This window comes from Phyllobates terribilis, unplaced genomic scaffold (genome assembly GCF_046119375.1).
Source record: "Phyllobates terribilis strain yellow unplaced genomic scaffold, ASM4611937v1 Scaffold_12__6_contigs__length_324123572, whole genome shotgun sequence".
In the NCBI taxonomy this organism is placed as follows: Eukaryota; Metazoa; Chordata; class Amphibia; order Anura; family Dendrobatidae; genus Phyllobates; species Phyllobates terribilis.
In genome coordinates, this window is record NW_027362772.1 from 88,769,265 (window position 1) to 88,781,422 (window position 12,158).

At 50.8% G+C, this 12,158-nt stretch overlaps 1 protein-coding gene across 1 annotated transcript in view; it reads left to right on the forward strand.

The window, feature by feature from the left end:
- The first annotated feature begins 618 nt into the window (after window positions 1-618).
- Window positions 619-12,158, forward strand: part of LOC141172170 (alkaline phosphatase-like) — a 104,061-nt gene continuing 92,521 nt past the window's right edge. The window contains exons 1-2 of the mRNA XM_073656086.1: window positions 619-842; window positions 11,152-11,271. Coding sequence (XP_073512187.1) covers window positions 773-842; window positions 11,152-11,271 — 190 coding nt within the window. The 5' untranslated portion in view covers window positions 619-772. The remainder of the gene's footprint in view (window positions 843-11,151; window positions 11,272-12,158) is intronic.

Sequence of the window (12,158 nt, forward strand, 5' to 3'; positions counted from 1 at the left end):
TGTGGCAGAGGTCTTGGCTCTGGAGGAGGTCCTGGCTGTGGTGGAGGTCATTGGCTGTAGTGGAGGTCGTGGCTGTGGTGGAGGTCTTGGCTGTGGCGGAGGTTGTGGCTGTGGTGGAGGTCTTGGCTGTGGCAGAGGTCTTGGCTCTGGCGGAGGTCCTGGCTGTGGTGGATACGTGGCTGTGGTGGAGGTCGTGGCTGTGGCAGAGGTCCTGGCTGTGGTAGAGGCCGTGGTTGTGGTGGTGGTCTTGGCTCTGGCGGAGGTCCTGGCTGTGGCAGAGGTCTTGGCTCTGGTGGAGGTCCTGGCTGTGGTGGAGACGTGGCTGTGGTGGAGGTCTTGGCTGTGGTGGAGGTCTTGGCTGTGGCAGAGGTCTTGGCTCTGGCGGAGGTCGTGGCTGTGGTGGAGGTCGTGGCTGTGGCGGAAGTCGTGGCTGTGGTGGTGGTCTTGGCTGTGGTGGTGGTCTTGGCTGTGGTGGAGGTCCTGGCTCTGGCGGAGGTCCTGGCTCTGGCGGAGGTCCTGGCTGTGGTGGAGACGTGACCCTCCACCCTCGCTCCGCTCGTCAGCGCTGGGTGTCTTCTCTCGGCTTCTCAGCCTCAGGCTCTAATGATGCAACTGAGATAAGGAAGAAATAGACGTCGCTGCCAAGATCCGCGCCCGGATATCACCGCCAGTCACTGAGCGGACGGCACCTGGACCCGCAGCACCAGATACCGACCCTGCATCACCCCCAGAGCAGAACTCTACAGGGGGCACCGGAGACCCCACTGACACCATGAAGACTGCCCTCCTGTGGATAGCACTGCTGCAGCTGGCAAGGTTGTCTCTGACCGCCACATTCCCAGGTGAGCGATGCAAGATATCATCACCTGCTACTAATCCTGCCATCCTCCAGTCACCCCCAGAGCTGCACTCACTATTCTACTGTTACATCATGTCTTATCCTCCAGTCACCCCCAGAGCTGCACTCACTATTCTACTGTTACATCATGTCTCATCCTCCAGTCACCTCCAGAGCTGCACTCACTACTCTGCTGTTACATCGTGTCTTATCCTCCAGTCACCTCCAGAGCTGCACTCACTATTCTACTTTTACATCATGTCTATTCCTCCAGTCACCTCCAGAGCTGCAGTCGCTATTCTGCTGTTACATCATGTCTCATCCTCCAGTCACCTCCACAGCTGCAGTCACTATTCTACTGTTATATCGTGTCTTATCCACCAGTCACCTCCAGAGCTGCACTCACTATTCTGCTGTTACATCGTGTCTTATCCTCCAGTCACCTCCAGAGCTGCACTCACTATTCTACTTTTACATCATGTCTATTCCTCCAGTCACCTCCAGAGCTGCAGTCGCTATTCTGCTGTTACATCATGTCTCATCCTCCGGTCATCCTCCAGAGCTGCAGTCACTATTCTGCTGTTACATCGTGTCTCATCCTCCAGTCACCTCCAGAGCTGCAGTCTCTATTCTGCTGTTACATCAGGTCTTATCCTCCAGTCACCTCCAGAGCTGCACTCACTATTCTGCTGTTACATCGTGTCTTATCCTCCAGTCACCTCCAGAGCTGCACTCACTATTCTGCTGTTACATCGTGTCTTATCCTCCAGAGCTGCAGTCACTATTCTGCTGTTACATCATGTCTTATCCTCCAGTCACCTCCAGAGCTGCAGTCTCTATTCTGCTATTACATTGTGTCTTATCCTCCAGTCACCTCCAGAGCCCCAGTCACTATTCTGCTGATACATCATGTCTTATCCTCCAGTCACCTCCAGAGCTGCAGTCTCTATTCTGCTGTTGCATCAGGTCTTATCCTCCAGTCACCTTCAGAGCTGCACTCACTATTCTGCTGTTACATCATGTCTTATCCTCCAGTCACCTCCAGAGCTGCAGTCATTGTGCTGCTGTTACATAGTGTCTTATCCTCCAGTCACCTCCAGAGCTGCACTCACTATTCTGCTGTTACATCCTGTCGTATCCTCCAGAGCTGCACTCACTATTCTGCTATTACATTGTGTCTTATCCTCCAGTCACCTCCAGAGCTGCAGTCACTATTCTGCTATTACATTGTGTCTTATCCTCCAGTCACCTCCAGAGCTCCAGTCACTATTCTGCTGATACATCATGTCTTATCCTCCAGTCACCTCCAGAGCTGCAGTCTCTATTCTGCTGTTGCATCAGGTCTTATCCTCCAGTCACCTTCAGAGCTGCACTCACTATTCTGCTGTTACATCATGTCTTATCCTCCAGTCACCTCCAGAGCTGCAGTCATTATGCTGCTGTTACATCGTGTCTTATCCTCCAGTCACCTCCAGAGCTGCACTCACTATTCTGCTGTTACATCCTGTCGTATCCTCCAGAGCTGCACTCACTATTCTGCTATTACATTGTGTCTTATCCTCCAGTCACTTCCAGAGCTGCAGTCACTATTCTGCTGTTACATCGTGTCTTATTCTCCAGTCACCTCCAGAGCTGCACTCACTTTTCTGCTGTTACATCGTGTCTTATCCTCCAGTCTTCTCCAGAGCTGCAGTCATTATTCTGCTGTTACATCGTGTCTTATCCTCCAGTCACCTCCAGAGCTGCACTCACTTTTCTGCTGTTACATCGTGTCTTATCCTCCAGTCACCTCCAGAGCTGCAATCACTATTCTGCTGTTACATCATGTCTTATCCTCCAGTCACCTCCAGAACTGCAGTCACTATTCTGCTGTTACATCGTGTGCTATCCTCCAGTCACCTCCAGAGCTGCAGTCACTATTCTGCTGTTACATCATGTCTCATCCTCCAGTCACCTCCACAGCTGCAGTCACTATTCTACTGTTATATCGTGTCTTATCCACCAGTCACCTCCAGAGCTGCACTCACTATTCTGCTGTTACATCGTGTCTTATCCTCCAGTCACCTCCAGAGCTGCACTCACTATTCTACTTTTACATCATGTCTATTCCTCCAGTCACCTCCAGAGCTGCAGTCGCTATTCTGCTGTTACATCATGTCTCATCCTCCGGTCATCCTCCAGAGCTGCAGTCACTATTCTGCTGTTACATCGTGTCTCATCCTCCAGTCACCTCCAGAGCTGCAGTCTCTATTCTGCTGTTACATCAGGTCTTATCCTCCAGTCACCTCCAGAGCTGCACTCACTATTCTGCTGTTACATCGTGTCTTATCCTCCAGTCACCTCCAGAGCTGCAGTCTCTATTCTGCTGTTGCATCAGGTCTTATCCTCCAGTCACCTTCAGAGCTGCACTCACTATTCTGCTGTTACATCATGTCTTATCCTCCAGTCACCTCCAGAGCTGCAGTCATTATGCTGCTGTTACATCGTGTCTTATCCTCCAGTCACCTCCAGAGCTGCACTCACTATTCTGCTGTTACATCCTGTCGTATCCTCCAGAGCTGCACTCACTATTCTGCTATTACATTGTGTCTTATCCTCCAGTCACTTCCAGAGCTGCAGTCACTATTCTGCTGTTACATCGTGTCTTATTCTCCAGTCACCTCCAGAGCTGCACTCACTTTTCTGCTGTTACATCGTGTCTTATCCTCCAGTCTTCTCCAGAGCTGCAGTCATTATTCTGCTGTTACATCGTGTCTTATCCTCCAGTCACCTCCAGAGCTGCACTCACTATTCTGCTGTTACATCATGTCTCATCCTCCAGTCACTTCCAGAGCTGCAGTCACTATTCTGCTGTTACATCGTGTCTTATCCTCCAGTCACCTCCAGAGCTGCACTCACTATTCTGCTGTTACATCATGTCTCATCCTCCAGTCACCTCCAGAGCTGCAGTCACTATTCTGCTGTTACATCGTGTCTTATCCTCCAGTCACCTCCAGAGCTGCAATCACTATTCTGCTGTTACATCATGTCTTATCCTCCAGTCACCTCCAGAACTGCAGTCACTATTCTGCTGTTACATCGTGTGCTATCCTCCAGTCACCTCCAGAGCTGCAGTCACTATTCTGCTGTTACATCATGTCTCATCCTCCAGTCACCTCCACAGCTGCAGTCACTATTCTACTGTTATATCGTGTCTTATCCACCAGTCACCTCCAGAGCTGCACTCACTATTCTGCTGTTACATCGTGTCTCATCCTCCAGTCACCTCCAGAGCTGCACTCACTATTCTGCTGTTACATCATGTCTCATCCTCCAGTCACCTCCAGAGCTGCACTCACTATTCTGCTGTTACATCGTGTCTCATCCTCCAGTCACCTCCAGAGCTGCACTCACTATTCTGCTGTTACATCATGTCTCATCCTCCAGTCACCTCCTGAGCTGCCGTCACTATTCTGCTGTTACAACATGTCTCATCCTCCAGTCACCTCCAGAGCTGCAGTCTCTATTCTGCTGTTACATCAGGTCTTATCCTCCAGTCACCTCCAGAGCTGCACTCACTATTCTGCTGTTACATCGTGTCTTATCCTCCAGTCACCTCCAGAGCTGCACTCACTATTCTACTGTTATATTGTGTCTTATCCTCCAGTCACCTCCAGAGCTGCAGTCACTATTCTGCTGCTACATCGTGTCTTATCCTCCAGAGCTGTAGTCACTATTCTGCTGTTACATCAGGTCTTATCCTCCAGTCACCTCCAGAGCTCCAGTCACTATTCTGCTCTTACATCAGGTCTTATCCTCCAGTCACCTCGAGAGCTGCACTCACTATTCTGCTGTTACATTGTGTCTTATCCTCCAGTCACCTCCAGAGCTGCACTCACTATTCTGCTGTTACATTGTGTCTTATCCTCCAATCACCTCCAGAGCTGCAGTCACTATTCTGCTGTTACATTGTGTATTATCCTCCTGTCAACTCCAGAGCTGCAGTCACTATTCTGCTGTTACATCATGTCTTATCCTCCAGTCACCTCCAGAGCTGCAGTCACTCTTCTGCTGTTACATCATGTCTTATCCTCCAGTCACCTTCAGAGCTGCACTTACTATTCTGCTGTAACATTTTCTTTTATCCTCCGGTCAACCCCAGAGCTGCACTCGCTATTCTGTTGTTACATCATGTCTTATCCTCCAGTCACCTCCAGAGCTGCACTCACTATTCTGCTGTTACATCATGTCTTATCCTCCAGTCACCTCCAGAGCTGCAGTCACTCTTCTGCTGTTACATCATGTCTTATCCTCCAGTCACCTTCAGAGCTGCACTTACTATTCTGCTGTAACATTTTCTTTTATCCTCCGGTCAACCCCAGAGCTGCACTCGCTATTCTGTTGTTACATCATGTCTTATCCTCCAGTCACCTCCAGAGCTGCACTCACTATTCTGCTGTTACATCGTATCTTATCCTCCAGTCACCTCCAGAGCTGCAGTTACTATTCTGCTGTTGCATCGTATCTTATCCTCCAGTCACCTCCAGAGCTGCAGTCACTATTCTGCTCTTACATCATGTCTTATCCTCCAGTCACCTCCAGAGCTGCAGTCACTATTCTGCTATTACATTGTGTCTTATCCTCCGGTCACCTCCAGAGCTGCAGTCACTATTCTGCTGTTACATCATGTATTATCCTCCAGTCACCTCCAGAGCTGCAGTCACTATTCTGCTGTTACATTGTGTCTTATCCTCCGGTCACCTCCAGAGCTGCGGTCAGTATTCTGCTGTTACATCGTGTCTTATCCTCCGGTCACCTCCAGAGCTGCAGTCACTATTCTACTGTTATATTGTGTCTTATCCACCAGTCACCTCCAGAGCTGCACTCACTATTCTGCTGTTACATCGTGTCTTATCCTCCAGTCACCTCCAGAGCTGCACTCACTATTCTGCTTTTACATCGTGTCTCATCCTCCAGTCACCTCCAGAGCTGCACTCACTATTCTGCTGTTACATCATGTCTCATCCTCCAGTCACCTCCAGAGCTGCAGTCACTATTCTGCTGTTACATCATGTCTCATCCTCCAGTCACCTCCAGAGCTGCCGTCACTATTCTGCTGTTACATCGTGTCTCATCCTCCAGTCACCTCCAGAGCTGCAGTCTCTATTCTGCTGTTACATCGTGTCTTATCCTCCAGTCACCTCCAGAGCTGCACTCACTATTCTGCTGTTACATCGTGTCTTATCCTCCAGTCACCTCCAGAGCTGCACTCACTATTCTGCTGTTACATTGTGTCTTATCCTCCAGTCACCTCCAGAGTTGCAGTCACTATCCAGCTGTTACATTGTGTCTTATCCTCCAGTCACCTCCAGAGCTGCAGTCACTATTCTGCTGTTACATCAGGTCTTATCCTCCAGTCACCTCCAGAGCTGCAGTCACTATTCTGCTCTTACATCAGGTCTTATCCTCCAGTCACCTCGAGAGCTGCACTCACTATTCTGCTGTTACATCATGTCTTATCCTTCAATCACCTCCAGAGCTGCAGTCACTATTCTGCTGTTACATTGTGTATTATCCTCCAGTCATCTCCAGAGCTGCAGTCACTATTCTGCTGTTACATCATGTCTTATCCTCCAGTCACCTTCAGAGCTGCACTTACTATTCTGCTGTAACATTGTGTTTTATCCTCCGGTCAACCTCAGAGCTGCACTCGCTATTCTGTTGTTATATCATGTGCTATCCTCCAGTCACCTCCAGAGCTGCCGTCACTATTCTGCTGTTACATCGTGTCTCATCCTCCAGTCACCTCCAGAGCTGCAGTCTCTATTCTGCTGTTACATCAGGTCTTATCCTCCAGTCACCTCCAGAGCTGCACTCACTATTCTGCTGTTACACCGTGTCTTATCCTCCAGTCACCTCCAGAGCTGCAGTCACTATTCTGCTGTTACATCGTGTCTTATCCTCCGGTCACCTCCAGAGTTGCAGTTACTATTCTGCAGTTACATCATGTATTATCCTCCAGTCACCTCCAGAGCTGCAGTCACTATTATGCTGTTACATCGTATCTTATCCTCCAGTCACCTCCAGAGCTGCAGTCACTATTCTGCTGTTACATCGTATCTTATCCTCCAGTCACCTCCAGAGCTGCAGTCACTATTCTGCTCTTACATCATGTCTTATCCTCCAGTCACCTCCAGAGCTGCAGTCACTATTCTGCTGTTACATTGTGTCTTATCCTCCGGTCACCTCCAGAGCTGCAGTCACTATTCTGCTGTTACATTGTGTCTTATCCTCCGGTCACCTCCAGAGCTGCGGTCACTATTCTGCTGTTACATCGTGTCTTAGCCTCCAGTCACCTCCAGAGCTGCAGTCACTATTCTGCTGTTACATCGTGTCTTATCCTCCAGTCGCCTCCAGAGCTGCACTCACTATTCTACTGTTACATCATGTCTTATCCTCCAGTCACCTCCAGAGCTGCACTCACTATTCTGCTGTTACATCGTGTCTTATACTCCAGTCACCTCCAGGGCTGCACTCACTATTCTGCTGTTACATCATGTCTTATCCTCCAGTCACCTCCAGAGCTGCAGTCACTATTCTGCTGTTACATCATGTCTTATCCACCAGTCACCTCCAGAGCTGCAGTCACTATTCTGCTGTTACATCGTGTCTTATTCTCCAGTCACCTCCAGAGCTGCTCTCACTATTCTGCTGTTACATCATGTCTTATCCTCCAGTCACCTCCAGAGCTGCACTCACTATTCTGCTGTTACATCATGTCTTATCCTCCAGTCACCTTCAGAGCTGCACTCACTATTCTGCTGTTGCATTGTGTCTTATGCTCCAGTCACTTCCAGAGCTGCACTCACTATTCTGCTGTTACATCATGTCTTATCCTCCAGTCACCTTCAGAGCTGCACTCACTATTCTGCTATTACATTGTGTGTTATCCTCCAGTCACCTCTAGAGCTGCCATCACTATTCTGCTTTAACATTGTGTTTTATCCTCCGGTCAACGCCAGAGCTGCACTCACTATTCTGCTGTTACATCGTGTCTTATCCTCCGGTCACCTCCAGAGCTGCACTCACTATTCTGCTGTTACATCGTGTCTTATCCTCCGGTCACCTCCAGAGCTGCGGTCACTATTCTGCTGTTACATCGTGTGCTATCCTCCAGTCACCTCCAGAGCTGCAGTCACTATTCTGCTGTTACAATGTGTCTTATCCTCCAGTCACCTCCGGAGCTGCACTCACTATTCTACTGTTACATCATGTCTTATCCTCCAGAGCTGCAGTCACTATTCTGCTGTTACATCATGTCTTATCCACCAGTCACCTCCAGAGCTGCAGTCACTATTCTGCTGTTACATCATGTCTTATCCTCCAGTCACCTCCAGAGCTGCTGTCACTATTCTGCTGTTACAGCGTGTCTTATTCTCCAGTCACCTCCAGAGCTGCACTCACTATTCTGCTGTTATATCATGTCTTATCTTCCAGTCACCTCCAGAGCTGCACTCACTATTCTGCTATTATATCATGTCTTATCCTCCAGTCACCTCCAGAGCTGCACTCACTATTCTGCTGTTACATCATGTCTTATCCTCCAGTCACCTTCAGAGCAGCACTTTCTATGCTGCTGTAACATTGTGTTTTATCCTCCGGTCAACCCCAGAGCTGCACTCACTAGTCTGCTGTTACATCATGTGCTATCCTCCAGTCACCTCCAGAGCTGCACTCACTATTCTGCTGTTACATCGTGTCTTATCCTCCGGTCACCTCCCGAGCTGCACTCACTATTCTGCTGTTACATCGTGTCTTATCCTCCGGTCACCTCCAGAGCTGCGGTCACTATTCTGCTGTTACATCGTGTGCTATCCTCTAGTCACCTCCAGAGCTGCAGTCACTATACTGCTGTTACATTGTCTTATCCTCCAGTCACCTCCAGAGCTGCACTCACTATTCTACTGTTACATCGTGTGCTATTCTCCAGTCACCTCCAGATCTGCAGTCACTATTCTGCTGTTACATCGTGTGTTATCCTCCTGTCACCTCCAGAGCTGCACTCACTATTCTGCTGTTACATCGTGTGCTATTCTCCAGTCACCTCCAGAGCTGCAGTCACTATTCTGCTGTTACATCCTGTCTTATCCTCCAGTCACCTCCAGAGCTGCACTCAATATTCTGCTGTTACATTGTGTCTCATCCTCCAGAGCTGCGGTCACTATTCTGCTGTTACATCGTGTCTTATCCTCCGGTCACCTCCAGAGCTGCACTCACTATTCTGCTGTTACATCGTGTGCTATTCTCCAGTCACCTCCAGAGCTGCAGTCACTATTCTGCTGTTACATCCTGTCTTATCCTCCAGTCACCTCCAGAGCTGCACTCACTATTCTGCTGTTACATCGTGTCTTATCCTCCGGTCACCTCCAGAGCTGCACTCACTATTCTGCTGTTACATCGTGTGCTATTCTCCAGTCACCTCCAGAGCTGCACTCACTATTCTGCTGTTACATTGTGTCTTATCCTCCAGTCACCTCCAGAGCTGCACTCACTATTCTACTGTTACATCGTGTGCTATTCTCCAGTCACCTCCAGAGCTGCAGTCACTATTCTGCTGTTACATCGTGTCTTATCCTCCGGTCACCTCCAGAGCTGCACTCACTATTCTGCTGTTACATCGTGTGCTATTCTCCAGTCACCTCCAGAGCTGCAGTCACTATTCTGCTGTTACATCCTGTCTTATCCTCCAGTTACCTCCAGAGCTGCACTCACTATTCTGCTGTTACATCGTGTCTTATCCTCCGGTCACCTCCAGAGCTGCACTCACTATTCTGCTGTTACATCGTGTGCTATTCTCCAGTCACCTCCAGAGCTGCACTCACTATTCTGCTGTTACATTGTGTCTTATCCTCCAGTCACCTCCAGAGCTGCACTCACTATTCTACTATTACATCGTGTGCTATTCTCCAGTCACCTCCAGAGCTGCAGTCACTATTCTGCTGTTACATCGTGTCTTATCCTCCGGTCACCTCCAGAGCTGCACTCACTATTCTGCTGTTACATCGTGTGCTATTCTCCAGTCACCTCCAGAGCTGCACTCACTATTCTGCTGTTTCATCGTGTCTTATCCTCCAGTCACCTCCAGAGCTGCAGTCACTATTCTGCTGTTACATTGTGTGCTATTCTCCAGTCACCTCCAGAGCTGCAGTCACTATTCTGCTGTTACATCCTCTCTTATCCTCCAGTCACCTCCAGAGCTGCACTCACTATTCTGCTGTTACATCGTGTCTTATCCTCCGGTCACCTCCAGAGCTGCACTCACTATTCTGCTGTTACATCGTGTGCTATTCTCCAGTCACCTCCAGAACTGCGGTCACTATTCTGCTGTTACATCATGTCTTATCCTCCAGTCACCTCCAGAGCTGCAGTCACTATTCTGCTGTTACATCGTGTGTTATCCTCCTGTCACCTCCAGAGCTGCACTCACTATTCTGCTGTTGCAGTGTCTTATCCTCCAGTCACTTCCAGAGCTGCACTCACTATTCTGCTGTTACATCGTGTGTTATCCTCCTGTCACCTCCAGAGCTGCACTCACTATCCTGCTGTTACATCGTGTCTTATCCTCCAGTCACCTCCAGAGCTGCACTCACTATTCTGCTGTTACATCGTGTCTTATCCTCCAGTCACTTCCAGAGCTGCACTCACTATTCTGCTGTTACATCGTGTGTTATCCTCCTGTCACCTCCAGAGCTGCACTCACTATTCTGCTGTTACATCATGTATTATCCTCCAGTCACCTCCAGAGCTGCAGTCACTATTCTGCTGTTACATCATGTATTATCCTCCAGTCACCTCCAGAGCTGCAGTCACTATTCTGCTGTTACATTGTGTCTTATCCTCCAATCACCTCCAGAGCTGCACTCACTATTCTGCTGTTACATCATGTCTTATCCTCCGGTCACCTCCAGAGCTGCACTCACTATTCTGCTGTTACATTGTGTCTTATTATCCTCCAGTCACATCCAGAGCTGCTATCACTATTGCTTCGTGCTTACAGACACTGAACCTGCAGCGGCAGCATTGGAATCTGAGCAGTCGGAAAGTTAACAGAAAAGCCACAGAATTGTCGGTGCAGCTCTGGATGTGACAGGAGCATTAGAGCTGACCTCCTGGAGGTCGGGGGATTATCGGGGGGCTCTGGGGTGCTGCACACAGAGAATGTCTCTTCAGCTCCTCTGTGCTGCTGTTGTATGTCGGGTGGTGACTGTGCGGGGATTGGCTGTGACTTGTGTCCATGTGACCTCTTGTCCCTCTGACTGCTCTTCTTGTCGCAGATGTGGAGAAGGAGCCGCAATACTGGAGAGACCTCGGGCGTCAGACCCTGGAGGAAGCACTGCGGCTGCAGAAGCTGAATCTGAACACGGCCCGAAACCTGATCCTGTTCCTGGGGGACGGTGGGTAAACGGTGGTCCCCACTGATGTGCCGGCACCCGGGGCCCCACATTCCACACATCCCTCAATGTGAAGGGCCCCCACCGCTCTCACACTCTGAGCCCCCCACTCCTCACACCCTCTGAGCCCCCCACTCCTCACACCCTCTGGGCCCCCCACTCCTCTCACACTCTGGGCCCCCCACTCCTCTCACACTCTGGGCCCCCCACTCCTCTCACACTCTGGGCCCCCCACTCCTCTCACACTCTGGGCCCCCCACTCCTCTCACACTCTGGGCCCCCCACTCCTCTCACACTCTGGGCCCCCCACTCCTCTCACACTCTGGGCCCCCCCCCCACTCCTCTCACACTCTGGGCCCCCCACTCCTCTCACACTCTGGGCCCCCCCACTCCTCTCACACTCTGGGCCCCCCACTCCTCACACTCTGGACCCCCCGCCCCACTCCTCTCACACTCTGGGCCCCCCACTCCTCTCACACTCTGGGCCCCCACTCCTCTCACACTCTGGGCCCCCCACTCCTCTCACACTCTGGGCCCCCCCACTCCTCTCACACTCTGGGCCCCCACTCCTCTCACACTCTGGGCCCCCCACTCCTCTCACACTCTGGGCCCCCACTCCTCTCACAATCTGGGCCCCCCACTCCTCTCACACTCTGGGCCCCCCACTCCTCTCACACTCTGGGCCCCCGCTCCTCTCACACTCTGGGCCCCCCACTCCTCTCACACTCTGGGCCCCCGCTCCTCACACTCTGGGCCCCCCACTCCTCTCACACTCTGGGCCCCCCACTCCTCTCACACTCTGGGCCCCCCCCCCCACTCCTCTCACACTCTGGGCCCCCCCCCCCACTCCTCTCACACTCTGGGCCCCCCACTCCTCTCACACTCTGGGC